At 42.5% G+C, this 19,658-nt stretch overlaps 1 protein-coding gene across 1 annotated transcript in view; it reads left to right on the forward strand.

Annotated features, from left to right (window-relative positions):
* The first annotated feature begins 593 nt into the window (after positions 1-593).
* hcrtr2 (hypocretin (orexin) receptor 2) overlaps positions 594-19,658 on the forward strand; it is a 75,814-nt gene continuing 56,749 nt past the window's right edge. The window contains exon 1 of the mRNA XM_063068643.1: positions 594-786. Within this exon, the coding sequence (XP_062924713.1) occupies positions 594-786 (193 nt within the window). The remainder of the gene's footprint in view (positions 787-19,658) is intronic.

Below are 19,658 nucleotides of genomic sequence, written 5' to 3' on the forward strand. Positions count from 1 at the left end.
CTCTCCCTGTTACTGTCGTACCACTTATGACTCTGTAAGACTTTATGTGGCTCCCGGTGACGCCCCCTTCTCTGTATGTTAGTGTACCTGAGCCCAAGGCAGTCGGCGACCGCCCCCCTCCACCCCCGAGAGTGGATGGTATCGTTACATGTTCCATTTCCACAGACACTTTCCCGAACTGCTGCCTATCTTTTTATAAATATGTCATGCGAAGACTAGATTCCTGATAGAATGGGGCATTTTCCTCCTCCAATGCATTTTTTTAAATTCTGAAGGGAGTCCGAGTTTTCCGTGGGAGAGGCACCTTCCGGAGCGCTTTCGCCGGCGGTGACAGCGCTGGAGACGGACAGAGGGAAGGCTGTGCTGAGTAGTCTTTGGGCTCCCACGGCGCAACAGTACCCCAAGTACAAAGTTATTTTTCGCTGGGGTGGGGTGGGTAGGAAAGCCACCTAGGAAGAATCGGCGGACAGAGTTGGTTGAGATCATTCTCCACCTTCTAAGCGTTATCTAAAGCGCCTATCCTCTCCTCTTCCCGTTCTGGAACATCTTGCTGGTAGAGTTTTAACGGACCCTGAGCTGCGAGCGAGTGAGAGATGGAGAGGGCGACCGATCTGTCACCGACCAATGACACCAACAGCAGCGTAGTCCTTCAGCTGAACGCTGACTACGACCAGGAGTTCATTAGCTACCTATGGAAGGAATACTTATACCCCAAGGAATACGAGTGGGTGCTGATCATCGCCTACATTGTCGTTTTCATCGTCGCTCTGCTTGGGAATATACTAGGTGAGAAACCTTTACCTCTTCACCCGCTCCTGTCCCTCAACAGCTCTCCCCCCGCCCCCTTCTCAGAAGTACGAAGTAGCCGGAGTTCGAGGTACCCAGTGTTTATTTTTTTCAGTCCACAATGGGTCCAGAGACGGTGCAGCTTCCCTCGCTGTAAGACAAGTGCACGGATATACAGCATGCCTCTAGCCAGTTCTTGTGCGCTCAGAGCTCGCAATAGCGCTCGCAGAGCCCCGCTTGGACTTTAGATGACGCAGGGGTGGTGGGCGCAAGAGACCGCAGAGGCTGGGATGTCTGGAGCAATAGGACCAATGCTGGAGAGACTCAAGTATATGAGATTCTGCAGATGCTGGAAATCCCGAATAACTAACACACACACATACACACACATACACACACATACACACACATACACACACACATACACACACATACACACACATACACACACATACACACACATACACACACACGAAAACTGTGGAGGGAAGTGGCTGAAAGCAGCTCAGCGGGAGCGATTGTCACCCGAAATCTTGAGTGGGTGTTGGGGGGAAATTAATAGGGTTGTTGCCATAGGGTGAGGTGCAATAGAACATAGAAGACATAATTGTGCAGCACAGTACAGGCCCTTCAGCCCACGATGTTGTGCCCACCTATTAGCCTACTCTAAGATTAATCTAACCCTTCCCTCCCACATAACCTTCCATGGCAGCATTCATTTCAAGAGACTAGAATATAAAAGCAAGGATGTAGTCCTGATGCTTTATTAAACATTGGTCGGACTGAACTTGGCGTATCGTGAGCAGTTTTGGACCCCTTATCTGAGAAAAGATATGTTGGCATTGGAGAGGATTCTGAGGAGGCTCAGGAGAATGAATCTGGGAATTAAAGTGTTAATGTATGAGAAGCGTTTGATGACCCTGGGCCTGTACTCACTAGAGTTTAGAAGAATGAGGGTGGATCACATTGAAACCCATCGAATATTGAAAGTCTTAGAGAAAGTGGGTGTGGAGAAGATGTTTCCTATACTGTGGGATGCTAGGCACAGCCTCAGAATAGAAGGACAACCCTTTAGAACAGAGATGAAAAGTAATTTCTTCAGCCAGAAGATGGTGAATCTGAGGAATTCATTGCCATAGACAGCTGCGGAGGCCAAGTCATTGGGTATATTTAAAATGGAAGTTGATAGGTTCCTGATAAGTGAGAGTGTCAAGGGTTACAAGGAGAAGGCAGGAGAATGGTGGTGAGAGGAGAAAATCAGCCTTGATGAAATAGTGGAGCAGACTTGATGGAGTAAATGGCTTAATTCTGCTTCTATATCTTATGGACTTACAGTCTTGCTTTAAGGTCATTTTAACCCTTCCTTACTATAGAGCCCTCCAATTTTCTATCATTCATGTGCATATCTGAGAGTTTATTAAATGCCTGTAATATATCCAGCTCTACTACCACCCACAGCAGGGTGTCTCACAGACCTACCACTCTCTGTGTATCTCTGAGTACATTCAGGGGGAATGTATCCCCCTGTACATTTATAGGTTGCATGGATGAACTACAACAATTGTTCATCCCAGTTTGGCAAAAGAATAAATCAAGGAAGGTAGTGCACCCGTGGCTGACAAGAGAAATTAGGGATAGTATCAATTCCAAAGAAGTAGCATACAAATTAACCAGAGAAAGTGGCTCACCTGAGGACTGGGAGAAATTCAGAGTTCAGCAGAGGAGGACAAAGGGCTTAATTAGGAAGGGGAAAAAAGATTGAGAGAAAACTGGCAGAGAACATAAAAATGGACTGTAAAAGCTTTTATAGATATGTAAAAAGGAAAAGACTGGTAAAGACAAAAGTAGGTCCCCTGCAGACAGAAACAGGTGAATTGATTATGGGGAGCAAGGACATGGCAGACCAATTGAATAATTACTTTGGTTCTGTCTTCACTAAGGAGGACATAAATAATCTTCCAGAAATAGTAAGGGACAGAGGGTCCAGTGAGATGGAGGAACTGAGTGAAATACATGTTAGTAGGGAAGTGGTGTTAGGTAAATTGAAGGGATTGAAGGCAGATAAATCCCCAGGGCCAGATGGTCTGCATCCTAGAGTGCTTAAGGAAGTAGCCCAAGAAATAGTGGATGCATTAGTGATAATTTTTCAAAACTCGTTAGATTCTGGACTAGTTCCTGAGGATTGGAGGGTGGCTAATGTAACCCCAATTTTTAAAAAAGGAGGGAGAGAGAAACCGGGGAATTATAGACCGGTTAGCCTAACGTCGGTGGTGGGGAAACTGCTGGAGTCAGTTATCAAGGATGTGATAACAGCACATTTGGAAAGCGGAGAAATGATCGGACAAAGTCAGCATGGATTTGTGAAAGGAAAATCATGTCTGACGAATCTCATAGAATTTTTTGAGGATGTAACTAGTAGAGTGGATAGGGGAGAACCAGTGGATGTGGTATATTTGGATTTTCAAAAGGCTTTTGACAAGGTCCCACACAGGAGATTAGTGTGCAAACTTAAAGCACACGGTATTGGGGGTAAGGTATTGGTGTGGGTGGAGAATTGGTTAGCAGACAGGAAGCATAGAGTGGGAATAAACGGGACCTTTTCAGAATGGCAGGCAGTGACTAGTGGGGTGCCGCAAGGCTCAGTGCTGGGACCCCAGTTGTTTACAATATATATTAATGACTTGGATGAGGGAATTAAATGCAGCATCTCCAAGTTTGCGGATGACACGAAGCTGGGCGGCAGTGTTAGCAGTGAGGAGGATGCTAAGAGGATGCAGGGTGACTTGGATAGGTTGGGTGAGTGGGCAAACTCATGGCAGATGCAATTTAATGTGGATAAATGTGAAGTTATCCACTTTGGTGGCAAAAATAGGAAAACAGATTATTATCTGAATGGTGGCTGATTAGGAAAAGGGGAGGTGCAACAAGACCTGGGTGTCATTATACACCAGTCATTGAAAGTGGGCATTCAGGTACAGCAGGCGGTGAAAAAGGCAAATGGTATGCTGGCATTTATAGCGAGAGGATTCGAGTACAGGAGCAGGGAGGTACTACTGCAGTTGTACAAGGCCTTGGTGAGACCACACCTGGAGTATTGTGTGCAGTTTTGGTCCCCTAATCTGAGGAAAGACATCTTTGCCATAGAGGGAGTACAAAGAAGGTTCACCAGATTGATTCCTGGGATGGCAGGACTTTCATATGAAGAAAGACTGGATGAACTGGGCTTGTACTCGTTGGAATTTAGAAGATTGAGGGGGGATCTGATTGAAACGTATAAGATCCTAAAGGGATTGGACAGGCTAGATGCAGGAAGATTGTTCCTGATGTTGGGGTAGTCCAGAACGAGGGGTCACAGTTTGAGGATAGAGGGGAAGCCTTTTAGGACCGAGATTAGGAAAAACTTCTTCACACAGAGAGTGGTGAATCTGTGGAATTCTCTGCCACAGCAAACTGTTGAGGCCAGTTCATTGGCTATGTTTAAGAGGGAGTTAGATATGGCCCTTGTGGCTACGGGGATCAGGGGGTATGGAGGGAAGGCTGGGGTGGGGTTCTGAGTTGGATGATCAGCCATGATCATAATAAATGGCGGTGCAGGCTCGAAGGGCCGAATGGCCTACTCCTGCACCTATTTTCTATGTTTCTATGTTTCTATTCCTCCAATCACCTTCAAAATATCCCCCCTTGGTATTGGCATTTTCTGCTCCTCTAGATCCTGTGACTGATCGTGCTCTGTGTTAAATCTAAGTAAGTAAATGTTTTGTTCCTTCTTATAATGACAAAATGGACATTGTGTTAATTTGTAGCAAAAATACACTCAGTACCCACCTGTACACCTGTTTGGTAATGCAGATATCTAATCAGCCAATCATGTGCTAGTAAATTCAATGCATAAAACACACAGACATGGTCAAGAGGTTGAGTAGTTGTTCAGACCAAATATCAGAATGGGGAATAAAGTTGACTAAGTAACTCTGACTGTAAAATGATTGTTGGTGCTAGATAGGGTGGTTTGAGTATCTTAGAAGTGTAGATCTCAAGGAATTTTGGACCATAAGACTATAAAACATAGGAACAGAATTAGGCCATTTGGTCCATCGAGTCTGCTCTACCATTCAATCATGGCTGGTCCTTTTTTTTCTCCTCCTCAACCCCATTTCCTGGCTTTCTCCCTGTAATCTTTGATGCCATGTCCAATCAAGAACCTATCAATCTCTGCCTTAACTACACCCAGTAACCTGGCCTCCACAGCTGCCTGTGATAATAAATTCCACAAATTCATCACACTCTGGCTAAAGACATTTCTCTGCATCTCTGTTTTGAGTGGATGCCCCTCTATACTGAGGCTGCGCCCTCTTACCCTAGACTCCCCCACCATGGGAAACATCCTTTCCACATATACTCTGTCCAGGCTTCCAACATTCGAAAGGTTTCAATTAGATTCCCCCCTATCCTTCTAAATTCCAGCAAGTACAGACCTAGAGCCATCAAAAGTTCCTTGTGTGATAACCCTTTCACTCCTGGAATCATCCTTGTGAACCTCCTCTGGACCCTCTCCAATGCCAGCACATCTCTTCTAAGATGAGGGGCCCAAAACTGTACACGGCACTCAAGGTGAGGCCTCACCAGCGCCTCATAAAGCTTCAGTATCACATCCCTGCTCTTGTACTCTAGACTTCTCGAAATGAATGCTAACATTGCATTTGCCCTCCTCACCACCGACTCAACCTGCAAGTTAACCTTTAGGGTGTTCTGCACAAGGACTCTCAAGTCCCTTTGCATCTCAGTTTTTTGGAATTTTTCCCTGTTTAAAAAACAGTCCACACATTTATTTCTACTACTAAAGTGTATGACCACAACAGTTTCACACACAACAGTCTGAAGTTTACAGAGAATGGTGTGAAAAATGAAAAAAAGAAATCCAGTGAGTGGCAGTTCTGTGGGTGAAAACACCTTGTTAATGAGAGAGATCAGAGAACATTGGCCAGACTGCTTCAAACTGACAGGAAGGCGACAATAACTCAAATAACCATGCGTGACAACGTGGAGTGCAGAAGAGTTTCTCTGAACACACAACACATCAAACTTTGAAGTGGAAGGGCTGCAGCAGCAGAAGACCATGAACAGGAAGTCCCTAATAAAGTATCCATTGAGTGTATATCATGTGTAATACATTGTTTTGTGGCAGCAGTATAGTGCAAGACTGTTAGAAAAATAAATATATCACACAAAAGAGGGAAAAGGAGATAGTGCTCATGGGTCCATGGCCTGTTCAGAAATCGGATGGTAGAAGGGAAGAAGCTGATCCTTGAAGCTAGAGGTCAATAGGTTCTTAATTAGTAAGGGATCAAAGGTTAATGGAAGAAGGCAGGAAAATGGTGTTGAGAAGGTTAGTAAATCAGCTATGATAGAATGGTAGAACAGACTTGATGGGCTGAATGACATCATAATTGTGCTCCTATGTCTCATATTTTTATGTTCTATCCTAAAGGACATCTGCCTTTTGTTTATGATAAAAGACAAAATCCAGGCTGATGTAACAACAAGAGCGTGCTGCTCTGTTGAAGATTCATTCCTCTGTATGAAATGTTGAACCTCTTTCCTGAAGACATAAACGTACGCATGATCGTTATTTAGCATTTTTATTTAGAGATACAGTGCAGAACAGGTCTCTAGCCCAAAGCAACCCACCCATTTAAATCGAGGAAAGTCACAGGACAATTTACAATGACCAGTTACGTCTTTGGTCAGTGAGAGAAACTGGACAACTCGGAGAAAACCCATGCTGTCATAGGGAGAATGTACTAACTTCTTGTAGGTGGTGCTGGACTGAACACAGAACTCTGATGCCCCGAGCTGTAATAGAGTAGGAAATAAGCAGATGAATCATTTCTGCAGCCTCACCCAGTATCTGTACTTGAGTCAAGGTCATGTAGTAGCAGAGAAACTGGCCATTAACAAATATCTATCTTTGCAAGTTTCCCTCCCTGTACTGGAAGAACTTTGCTTTCAATAGATAGTTTTATTTACCTGTCAGAAGTTGGGGAAAAGCGTTACAAAATAAAATCATTCCAGTTCCCTCCATGAGGATTTTAATATCCTCCCTTTCACAAACTGCATCCAAAGAGTTCTTTGAAATTCCTCAAATGTTCACTGACACATTTTTTAATTTTCTAAGTCCCTCTGATAGCAAAGATTAGTCACCCAGGAAAAGCAATGCAATATGGCAAAATGAAACAAACCATCTAGAATAAGCAACAATCAGGGCAGTGAGATATAATTCTTTTCAGAGACTCCGAAATTCTCTGTAGACAGAAACTGTGGTGCTGTTGCATGTTCTTGGCAAGGGACAGGATTCATCACAGAACCATTGAGCATTGCAGAGAATATAGAACATACAATATTGAACAGTATAACCACTCAAGCCCATGATGATGCACTGACTTTATAAGATCTATTTAATCCTTCCTTCCATGTAAAATATTCAAAAATCAATCTATTGTAACACTGCCCTCCTCCATAGCTCATCCATTTGCCTGTCTAAGAGTTAAAAGTTTAAATCTACCCCTGACTTCTCCACCTTGTACTTTCCTCCAATCATCTTAAAATTATGCCCCTTGAATTTACCATTTCCACCCTAGGAAAAAGTCAGTGACTGTCCACCTTTTGTGCCTCTTATAATATTATACACCTCTAACAAGTCTCTTCTCATCCTCTTTTGTTCACTCAACTTTTCTTCATGCTCTCTAATCCGGGTAGCATCCCGGTAAATTTTTTCTGTGCCCTCTCTAAAGCTTCCGTATCTTTCCTGTAATGAGGATGGTAATGGTGAGGCACTCTTATACTGTTATAGTCCCTGTGAAGCTGCTCCAATAGTGGGGATCTGGGATTTGGCCCAAAAAATAATGAAAGAATGACAAGGGATTTCCAAAACTGATTTGGCAGAAGAACTACAGATGGCCTCTTTGTCCTCCAGGTGTTAGAAATTCCATATTTGGAAGGTTATGACTTGGCTTCCATGGTCGTAGAGGCCTATTCCTTGGGCATATTTAAAGCAGAGGTTATTAGGTTCTTGATTAGTTAGGGCACCAAATGTTATGGGGAGAAGGCAGGGGAATGGGTTTGAGAGGTATAATCAATCAGCCATCATGGATGGTGGAGCAGACTCGATGGGCAAATAGCCTAATTCTGCTCCTATATCTTATGGTTATGTTGATAAACCTTTTGCAATTGACGTAGGGCATTTTGATAGACTGGAAGTGAATGGTTAGGATGGTTAGCATGCCATTCAGCCAGGTTCCTGCAGCTCCTACCAGCACTGTGGCTTGTCTGTCCACAAACCATGGATGAGCTGAATGCATCAAAAGTCATCTCTTATTAATGCCTACCTTCCACTAGTAAACCTCTCAGGTAACCCACAGTGAAAGATGTCAGACCGTGTGACCAATACTACAAACAGAAATATTAATTCATGTATAAAAGTCCATTACAGGGGTAGAACATCAAAGGGATGAGGTGTGGGAATGTTTATGTAAAGAAAAGTAAGTGACATCATCTGGGACATGACCTCTTCACATTATACCATCATGAAGGAGATACAGGAGTCTGAAGGCTCACATCCAACACTTTAGGAACTGTTTCTTCCTCTCCACCCTCGGATTTCTGATCAGTCATTGAGTTCATTCCTCTACTTTGCCATTCCTCTTTCATACTATTCATTCATTCATTCAGTTCTCCATTCATTCATTCATTTATTCATTCATCAATCTATTTATAAATCTATCTACCTGTTTATATATTTATTTATCTGTTCCATTTACTTATTATTTATTTACAATACCTATTTACTTACTTACCATGCACTTTATCCATTCATTCATTTATTGTAATTCAAAGTAATTTTTAGAATTACACTGTACTGTTGTCACAAAACAACAACTATCACCACGGTGATAATAAATCTGATCCTAAATTCTGCTTTTTGTATTCTGAGACTCTTCCCATGGAAAAGGCACAAATGACACTTCAACTGACAGTGGGAGAAGCTGACAGCGATGCAGGTGAATGCTCCCCTGGTATCATGGATTCTTGATCACCTGACTGGTAGACCACAGTACGTGTGCTTGCAACACTGTGTGTCCGACAGAGTGATCAGCAGCACTGGGGCTCCACAGGGGACTGTCTTGTCTCCCTTTCTCTTCATCATTTACACCTCAGACTTCAACTACTGCACATAGTCTTGTCATCTTCAGAAGTTTTCTGATGACTCTGCCATAGTTGGATACATCAGCAAGGGAGATGAGGTTGAGTACAGGGCTACGGTAGGAAACTTTGTCACATGGTGTGAGCAGAATTATCTGCAGCTTAATGTGAAAAAGACTAAGGAGCTGGTGGTAGACCTGAGGAGAGCTAAGGTACCGGTGACCCCTGTTTCCATCCAGGGGGTCAGTGTGGACATGGTGGAGGGGTACAAATACCTGGGGATACGAATTGACAATAAACTGGACTGGTCTAAGAACACTGAGGCTGTCTACAAGAAGGGTCAGAGCCGTCTCTATTTCCTGAGGAGACTGAGGTCCTTTAACATCTGCCGGATGATGCTGAGGATGTTCTACGAGTCTGTGGTGGCCAGTGCTATCATGTTTGCTGTTTTGTGCTGGAGCAGCAGGCTGAGGGTAGCAGACACCAACAGAATCAACAAACTCATTCGTAAGGCCAATGATGTTGTGGGGATGGAACTGGACTCTCTCACGGTGGTGTCTGAAAAGAGGATGCTGTCTAAGTTGCATGCCATCTTGGTCAATGTCTCCCATCCACTACATAATGTACTGGGTGGGCACAGGAGGACATTCAGCCAGAGACTCATTCCACCGAGATGCAACACAGAGCGTCATAGGAAGTCATTCCTGCCTGTGGCCATCAAACTTTACAACTCCTCCCTTGGAGGGTCAGACACCCTGAGCCAATAGGCTGGTCCTGGACTTATTTCATAATTTACTGGCATAATTTACATATTACTATTTAACTATTTATGGTTCTATTACTCTTTATTATTTATGGCGCAACTGTAATGAAAACCAATTTCCCCCGGGATCAATAAAGTATGACTATGACTAACTAAAATAAAACCTAGCAGAACAGAAGAAGAATTAATGTCTCAGGTCATCCATCTTTCATCATAACTATGAAAACTTAGAAAGTGAGGACGTCTTATATTGTGCGGAACAGGGAGTAGTGGAGAGGTAATACCAAACAACACAGGTGGTGTGGTGCTAGCTGAGAGAGTGCAGTGAAGTTGAGTTACCCACAGATGATCTGCATGGAGGAGATGTAAACAACAGGAATAACAACAAAGAAGAAGAGAGGGTGAACATGTTTAAAGAGAGAAAAGAAGTCAAAGCTAAAACAGTGAGATGCAAACTGGAAAAGCAAAACTTCGCAGATGCTAGAAATTTGGAATTAATTTAGAGATATTCAAACAAAATGCAAGTCAGGCAGCATCTATGGAGGGGAATAAACATTTGATGTTTTGGGTTGAGACCTGCAAGCTTTCAGACCTTTTATCAGGGCCTGATTCAGAGGTCCTGGAAAGGCCAGGCAGCCTCTGTGGAGAGAGAAGGTGATTACAGTTTAAGTCAATGACTTCGGGAGCAGCTCTGAAATGAACAGGGATGGCTTGTTATCTGAAATTGAGTACATTAAAGATGGTGATGCGCTAAGTTAGCGGATGAGATGTTCCTTGAGTTTACTTTGATATAATATTGGTTTACAGGTTTATTATTGACACAAGGTACAATGAAAAACTTGTCCTGCAAACTTTTGGCTCTGTTGGAATAATGTAAGAGAACATTAAGATAAAATTAGCTTTATTTGTCACATGTACATTAAAAGATTGAAACATACAGTGAAATGCATCATTTGCATTAACAACCAACACAGTGTGAGGATATGTAATGAACAGCCTTCGTGTCACCACACTTCCAGCACCAACATAGCATGTCTACAGCTCACAAGCCCTAACCTGTACGTCTTTGGAATGTGGGAGGACACTGGAGCACCTGGAGGAAACAATGCAGTCATGGGGAGAACATACAAGCCCAAAACAGGCAGCAGTAGGAACCGAAACTGGATTGATTGCACTGTATATTTTTACATTAATTGCTACACTACCATGCACCCTTCATTGCTGTATTTTCATCTCACTGCCCACTATCCAGGCACTTATAGATAAAACAGGGATTAAACAAGTATGCCCAATTCAGTGCCCAACATTCAATGTTCAGACATAGGGCACACCAAACACAGGTCACTTTGTAGAACACTTCTGACCCTGAGCTTCCATTTACCTCTCACTTCAGCTCTTCACCTCGTATCCTCTCTGAGCTCTCTGCCTTTGGCCTCTTTCTTTCTTTATTAATCTTTTTATTGATTTAAAAGGAACACAAATACAATCAAGAGGAGAATTATCTCAAATATATATATCAGTAACAATACAAACTGAGATTAAGATAGACATTATCAAAATCATAGATATTGCTAAGCTAGTACAAAATATTTAATTAAAAAAATGAAAACAGCAATTCTCCTCTTATCAGTTCATGAAGAGGAAAGAAAAAACATCGAGTTTTAAGTGGGGAGAAAAAAAAACCCACTACACTATATAAAAAAAGAGACAAAAAAAAGGGAGTCCATTTTGAGGATATGACCAAAAAAAAAAGAAAGGCCTTTGGCCTCACATGCTGTCCTAAGAAAGCCCACGACTAGCTAGGGGAACAGTACCTCATCTTCAAACCAGGAACCTTACAGCCAAGAAGATGGTCCGGCTCATCTTCATCCTGAGAAACCAGTCTTCAACCAACTCAGATTTAAAGATAATGATTGGCTTTATTTGTCAAATGTATATTGTACATTGAAACATAGAGTGAAATGCCTAGTTTGTGTCAGGAGGACTACACAGTCTGAGGGTGGTGCTGGGGCTAGTCTACAAGTGTCGCCATGCTTCTGCCACCAACATGGTCACGGGGAGAATGGACAGACTCCTTACAGACAGCGGCATGAATTGAATCCGGATGGGTGATCACTGGCACTGTAAAGTGTTGTGCTGACCACTATTCTACCGCGGCTGCCCTGCTCACCCCATGTGACACTGGAGAGCAGCTGGAAGCACAGCATTCGTCAAAGGCTGTATAGTTAGACCACATCCAGATGGTATTTTTGCAGCCCATTACTAGCCATGCATCTACCCTGGCTTCTCCAGCACTTTTTCTGCATTGTCAGCCAGCCAACCATATGGAACATCAGTAATTGGTAATTGATTTATTATACTCTGAGATATAGTGAAAGGCTTTATTTTGCATGTCATCCCGACAGACTAGTCCAAACACTTCAAGGAAATAGAAGCAATAACAGAATGCAGAATATAGTGTTACAGTCACTGAGAGAATGCGGTGCAAATAGACAAGATGCAAATGGTCCATGATAAGCCAGACCGGAAGACAGAGACTTAATCTTTATTTTACAAGAGATCTGTTCAATGCTCTTAAAACAGCAAAATAGAAGCTGTCCTTGACCCTGATGATAGGTTGTTTCAAATTTTTGTATCTTCTTGCCAGGTATGTCCTGTCCACAGAAAGCAAGACAATTCCCTTCCAGCTGACCATTACACAATTAAGAGATAAGATTTGCTTTATTTGTCACATGTTCATTGAAACATCAACACATATATGTCATTTGTGTCAATGACCAAAATAGACTAGGGGTATGCTGGGGACACCCCAAAAGTGTTGCCATATTTCTGGCACCACCATAACCTGTGAACAATCTACCACCCACATGCCTTTGGAATATATGTGGGAGAAAAGCAAAACAGCCAGAGGAAGCTCATGCCATCCCTGGGATAACATACAAACTCTGCTTCTGCTCTGATGACCCCCTCCCTCCCCTGCCTATCAGGTTTGCGAATCAATGAGGCCAGAGTTTGACGAGAGCTGAGAGCTGATGATGTGTGGTGTTTGGCTTACAGCAAACATAACATTTAGCCTGATGTCCAAAAAGTTCAATTTTGGTTTCATCAGACCATAGAACCTTCTACTAGCTAATTTCAGAGTCTTGCACATGCCTTCTGGCAAACTCTAGCTGAGATTTCATGTGAGTTGATTTCAACAGTGGCTTTGTCTTATGGGAGTAAAGCTGTGACTGAGAATTGAGGGTCAAATTGGAGGTCTGGAAGTTGAGGCCCCATTGGCCAGAGCTGAGTATGTGAATTTCTGCAAAGTGTCTGTAAGTCCGAGCTCGCAGGAGACAGGAGGCTGGAGACCACTCCTGGGGTAAGGAGGGGGATAGAGCTTGTTTTGTTATTGCTGCTTTGTGTTCTGAGTTGTCCTGGCGGATATTATGGGCGTGTTATTTTTGCACCAAAATGTGTGGTAACACTTATGGCTTACCTCCAGCACACCCTCGAATTTGTAATGACCAATGTGTGCAAAAATCTTGTGCTGTGCAATTTTTTTACCAATGACAACAACATGTGTGCACTGAATTTTATATATAGAGGTATTTATTTTAACAGCTAGCAAAACACTGTCAATAAGAACTTTGATCTCCTCCGGGTTTTCACTCTCACAAAGTATACGTAGCAGGCCTGTAGCGGGTAATGAAGGATTTTCTCGCCAGAGCTTTTACACACCGTCCATATGTGATTTGCTTGCTAAATGACCCTTTAAAAAGTCAAGTTTCCAAATATCGCTCCATTTCTTCCCATTTACAAATTCTCCAGCAACTTTTGCATTGTGACTGTACATGCAGGTAAAACCAGGTTCTGTATTGTACGTAAATACTTCTCGTAGCTGCACGTTCCTGACCTCATGAGGTTTCGGTGTAGCAGTTTCTACTGTTTCATTAAGCCATTCTGTGCTAAATAAACTAGCAGTTCTTTTGCGCTTCATGCCCTTTGCCTCTTTGGAATTCAACATAGTGAATTGATAATTTCTTCAGTAAAAATTGTATAAATAAGCCAGTTCTAAAATCTTCAGGCAAATCATCGCAAAATCCACTTTGTCAACACCATCCGCATCAGAAACCGGAAAAGGAAATGTGATTGTGTATGATTGTGAAATATACTTAACATGCCAACGAGGTAGAGGGTGACAACCTTTTTTGTGCAGTTTAAATTCTTTTGTGCACTAGTAGCAAAAGATGTGTGTGTGCACATACCTTAGAGAGAACATTGGTCATTAATGCAAATGACACATTTCAATGCATGTCCCAATGCACATTGACAAATGAGCTTCAATCTTGAATCCTTACAGACATCATTAGGAACTGAACTCTGATCACTGGCTCTGTAAAGCGTTGTGCTAAGCTCTAGGCTACCATGCTGACTCTTGGAAAAGAAAAGACTAAAACAATGACCAGAACACACACATACTGAATCACATTGATGGCTGCCTGCCCTGACCATTCTTGGTAGTGCCATTGAGGCCCTCCATCATGTGGGGAGAATGGAGCCACGGGGAAGCCTGATGGCTTTTTGACAGCTGACCCTATCAAAGGCCCTATCATCCCTTCGCACATGATCAGAGGTAATTAGGAACAGCTGAATAAAATCATGAAAGAATTTAACAGTATTAAATTTTACTAAAAAGCTCATCATTTTTAACAATTAAGCTCGTGTTCAAAGTTGAAAGTAAAGTTATCAAAATGTTACCATATACTACCTCGAGATTCACTTCAGTTTCTTGCAGGCATTTATAGGAAAAATAAAGAAATAAAATATAATGAATGAAAAACCATGCATAAAATAATAACACTTTAAAATATATATACTAAAATAAAAACCAATTAAAAAAACTAACCTACATTTACCTCTAATATAGATCCAAAAGATTACAGTCAAGGGCCTTTCTACTAACACCTTATTTGGGACAGTCTTTTCCTTCACTGTCTTGTATGATATTAGGGGTGCCTTGGTAGCATAGGTTAGCAAGGCACATTTACAGGTTTTAGCATCAGAGTTCAATTCCGGCGCCATCTGTACGGAGTTTGTACGTTCTCCCCGTGACTACATGCTCTTCTTCCAGGTGCTCCTGTTCCTCCCACGGTCCAAAAATATTCCAGTTAGTAGGTTAATTAGTCATTGTAAATTAGGCTAGTGTTAAATAGGCGGCCTGGCTCATTGAGGGGGAAGGGCCTGTTCTGCGCTGTATTTCTAAAACTTAAAAACTAATGTATGCACGATTCACGTTCTGTGTGGTGTTGTCTGAGTCCATGGGCCTGTGATGCTGCTACAAGCAAGTATTTTTAATTGTACCTGTACTTCACCATACTTGTGCACATGGCCATAAACTTAGCTTGGCCTTGTAGACGTATATAATATCATGAGGGACACGGACAAAGTGGATGGTCACAGTCTTTCACCAGTGGTAGGTGAGTCCGAAGCTAGACAGCATAGGTTTAAGGTAAGAGAGAAAGATTTAAGTGAAATCCAAACAGCATGGTGTTCACACAGAGGGTGGTGCAACAAACTGCCAGGGGAAGAGGTAGGGGCGGGTATAATTAACACACTTAAATGGACAGGTACATGGATAGAAAAGGTTTAGAAGGATATGGGCCAAATGCAGACAAATGGAATTATTTGAGATGAGTATCTGGCCAGGATAGACCAGTGGGGCCAAAGGGCCTGTTTCAATGCTGTATGACTCTGTGAATCTATAAAAGTGTCCCCACATTCCCTGCCGCCTCTTAATTACTCTTCACAGACCAATTGGCATGACTTCCATTTAAAGCAGAGGTTGATAGGCTCTTGATTAGTCAGGTTGTCAAAGGTTATGGGGAGAAGGCGGGAGAACGGGGTTGAGAGTGATAATAAATCAGCCATGATGGAATGGAGGAGCAGATTCATCCCACTCCTGTGTCTTGTGATCTTACACTGACTTGTCCTGGCCACAGAAAGGACAGGTCGATGAGGTGTCATTGAACCGGTTCAGAGGTCTGTGGCATGGTACTGCTCTATGCAGTACCTTACACCCTAAGTCCCCAGTGTTCATCTGTAACAGAATACAGAGAATATAGGGTGTGTTGTTGTCACATTCAGGAGGATTTCCTGGGGCTAGAATTGCTGAAACAATCTAGTGCTAAATTTAAAGTGCTATTTCTGTTTTTTACACTAACAAGATAATGATTCAGACTCAGATTCATTTATTTATCAGGTACTTTGAAACATTAAGTGAAATTTGTCATTTGCTTTAGCAACCAACACAACCAAAGGTATGTTGGGGATGACCTGCAAATGTTACCACATATTCCGGCACCAACGTAGCAAGTCCATAATATTTGGCAGAACAATACAGAACGCCACAAGCAACAAAACAAAAATTACAAAACAAGCCTCTTTCCTCCCTCCAATACATACAGACATCCCTCCAACCCCATGCATCTGGGCTCTCAGGCCTCCAGTCTCCAGGCTTTAGCCATTGGGCTTTGACTTTTGGATTTCTATCAACCATCAGTCTTCAACTTTTAGTCAATGAGCAGGGCACTATGGCCGGTGAGTCAGCGTGACCCCGAACTCCAGGCTCACTGACTCATTGACCCTTGTGCAACAGCTTCCATGAACATCCAGTCCTGGGAACCACCAACCTGAGACAACCCTATGTCATTTATCACATGTGCACGTTGCAGGCCTTCGAGGGGAGCAGCGATGCTCATTGTGCTGGCCATTGGAGCCGTGGTCTGGTCTCCAAATGTCCTTCATTGCACATCAACATTGTTAACCTTTGGAGCACAGAGCAGAGGCCAAAATTCTGGATCTCCTTCATTACCCATCCACACCACTGGCCTTCGAATGTGGAGCACAGAGTGAAGACCTGACCTCTGACTCCTCTAAAACTCTGACTATGAACTCTAACCTTACCCATAACTCCCCTCTCTATACCCAAAGCCATCCCTGCAAACTTAAAAAATAACTAAATCTGTGACGACTTTAATTGAGACGGCAGCTCAGCACCGTCTAGACCAACTGCAGTGACTTCTGAGGTTGCAGAAGACCTGACTGTGACTTAAAGTTCAAAGTAAATTTAATATAAAAGTATGTATATATCACTATATAGAAACATAAAACATAGAAAACCTATGCACAATACAGGCCCTTAGGCCCACAAAGCTGTGCTGAACATGGCCTTACTTTGGAACTACCCATAGCCCGCTATTTTTCTAAGCTCCATGTACTCCAAGACACTATCGTTTCCACCTCCACCACCAGCAACCCATTCCATGCACTCACCACTCCCTGCATAAAAAACTTACCCCTGACATCTCCTCTGTACCTACTTCTAAGCTCCTTAAAAATATGTCCTCTCATGCTAGCCATTTCATCCCTGGGAAAAAGCCTCTGACTATCCATACGATCAATGCCTCTCATCATCTTGTACATCTCTATCAGGTCACCTCTCATCCTCCGCCGCTCCAAGGAGAAAAGGCCGATTTCACTCAACCTATTCTCATAAGGCATGCTCCATATGCTACCCTAAGATAAGTTTTCTTGCAGGGATTTACAGGTTAACAAAGAGATACAATAGAGTCAAAGAAAAACTAAACACATATTCAAAGACTGACAAGTAACCAGTGTGCAAAAACAAAATGTAAGTTCAAAAGTAAATAAATAAATAAATTAAAAATACTGAGAACTTGAGTTGTAGAGTCCTTGAAAGCAAGTCCATAGTTTGTGTTCATTTAGAGTTCAGTGGTGTATCCTCTTCTCATTGTTGCCATCAGGTAGGAGGTACAGAAGCCTGATGGCACACATTCAGTGACTCAGGAGCAGATTCTTCCCCTCTGCCATCCGATTCCTAAATAGACATTGAACCCATGAACACTACCTTACTTTTAATATTATTTCTGTTTTATACTATCTTTAATTTACCTATTTAATACACACACACACACACACACACATATATATATAGTATTTGAATTTATTTTTTCTATATTATCATGATATTGCATTGTACTGCTGCCACTAAATTAACAAATTCATGACATATGCCGATGATATTAAACCTGATTCTGATTTTGCTTGTAGGGAGTGAAGTTATCCATAATGGTAAACCTGGATAGACTTTATACAGTGCCTATAAAAAGTATTCACCCCACTGCCCCCTTTGGAAGTTTTCATGTTTTATTGTTTTACAACATTGAATCACAAAATTGGATTTAATTTGACTTTTTTTGACACAGGATCAACAGAAAAAGACTTTCACATCAACGTGAAAACAGATCTCTACAAAGTGATCTAAATTAATTACAAATATAAAACACAAAATAATTGATTGCATAAGTATTCACCCCCTTTAATGTGACACACCAAATCATCACTGGTGCAGCCAGCTGGTTTTAGAAGTCACATAATTAATTAAATGGAGATCATCTGGGTGCAGTCAAGATATTTCAATTGATTGTAGTAAAAGTACATTGTCGTCATGGCTATCCCTTGAGGTGGAGGATGATGGTCTTCGTTCCGTTGATCTATGTGGCCCACAGAGCGAAGATGCCTGTGCGTGTATTTGTTTAACGTGTACTTGATTTTGCACTCCAAGAAGCACATGATACTTCACACATCAATCAACTGATTTCAATGGCATGGAAACTATGACGAACGGAGCTGATGAATTTGTTACAGCCTTCGTCCGCTGTTGAGTTCGAAGTAACTTCGTCTGCCTGTTCCACCGTCGAGGTCTTGATTGGATTGTTCTTTGTCAGGGACCTCACCCTCGACCTTACGGCCATTGGTGACCCTACCAGGAGCATAGCTCCAGACGGCATCGCTCGCGGGATCTCAGGACCACACAAGCTTCTCCACCACGGCAACGTGACAATCTATGGAGAAGCGTAAAAATACACCTGTATCTAGAAGGTTCAACTGCTGGTGAGTCAGTATCCTGGCAAAAACTGCACCATGAGGAGAAAAGAACACTCCAAGTAACTCTGCAAAAAGGTTATGGAAAAGCACACGTCAGGAGAGGAATACAAGAAAATTTCCAAGTCACTGAATATCCCTTGGAGTACAATTACGGCCATCATCAAGAAGTGGAAAAATATGGTGCAGCTGTAAATCTGCCTATAGCAGGCTGTCTTCAAAAACTGAGTGACCATGCAAGAAGGGGACTACTGAGTGACCTATGACAACTCTGGATGAATTACAAGCTTCAGTGGCTGAGATGGGAGAGACTGTGCATACAACTGTTGTCTGGGTGCTCCACCAGTCGCGTCTTTGTGGAAGAGTGGCAAAGAGAAAGCCACTGTTTTAAAAAAAACCTCACATGACATCTCAGCTAGAGTTTGCCAGAAGGCATGTGCAAGATTCTGAAGTCAGCTAGAAAAAGGTTCTATAGTTTGATGAAACTAAAATTGAGCTTTTTGGCCGTCAGACTAAATGTTATGTTTGCCATAAGTCAAACACCGCACATCATCAAAAACACACCATCCCTACCATGAAGCACGGTGGTGGCTGCATCATGCTGTGGGGATGCTTCACTGCAACAGGCTCTGGGATGGTTGTGAAGGTAGAGGGTAAATTGAATGCAGCAACATACAGAAGTGGCTTAAAAAACAACAAAGTTAATATCCTGGAGTGCCCAAGTCAAAGTCCAGAACTCAATCCAATTGAGATTTTGTGGTTAGACTTGAAAAGGGCTGTTCACTCACGATCCCCATGCAATCTGACAGAGCTGGAGCAGTTTTGTAAAGAAAAATAGGGAAAATTGCATTGTCCAGATGTGCAAAGCTGATAGAGACCTATCCACACAGGTTGTAATTAGAACACAGAACATAGAATAGTACAGCACATTACAGCACATTAATTGCTGCCAAAGGTGCACCTA

Source organism: Mobula hypostoma, chromosome 2 (genome assembly GCF_963921235.1).
Source record: "Mobula hypostoma chromosome 2, sMobHyp1.1, whole genome shotgun sequence".
Classification (NCBI taxonomy): Eukaryota; Metazoa; Chordata; class Chondrichthyes; order Myliobatiformes; family Myliobatidae; genus Mobula; species Mobula hypostoma.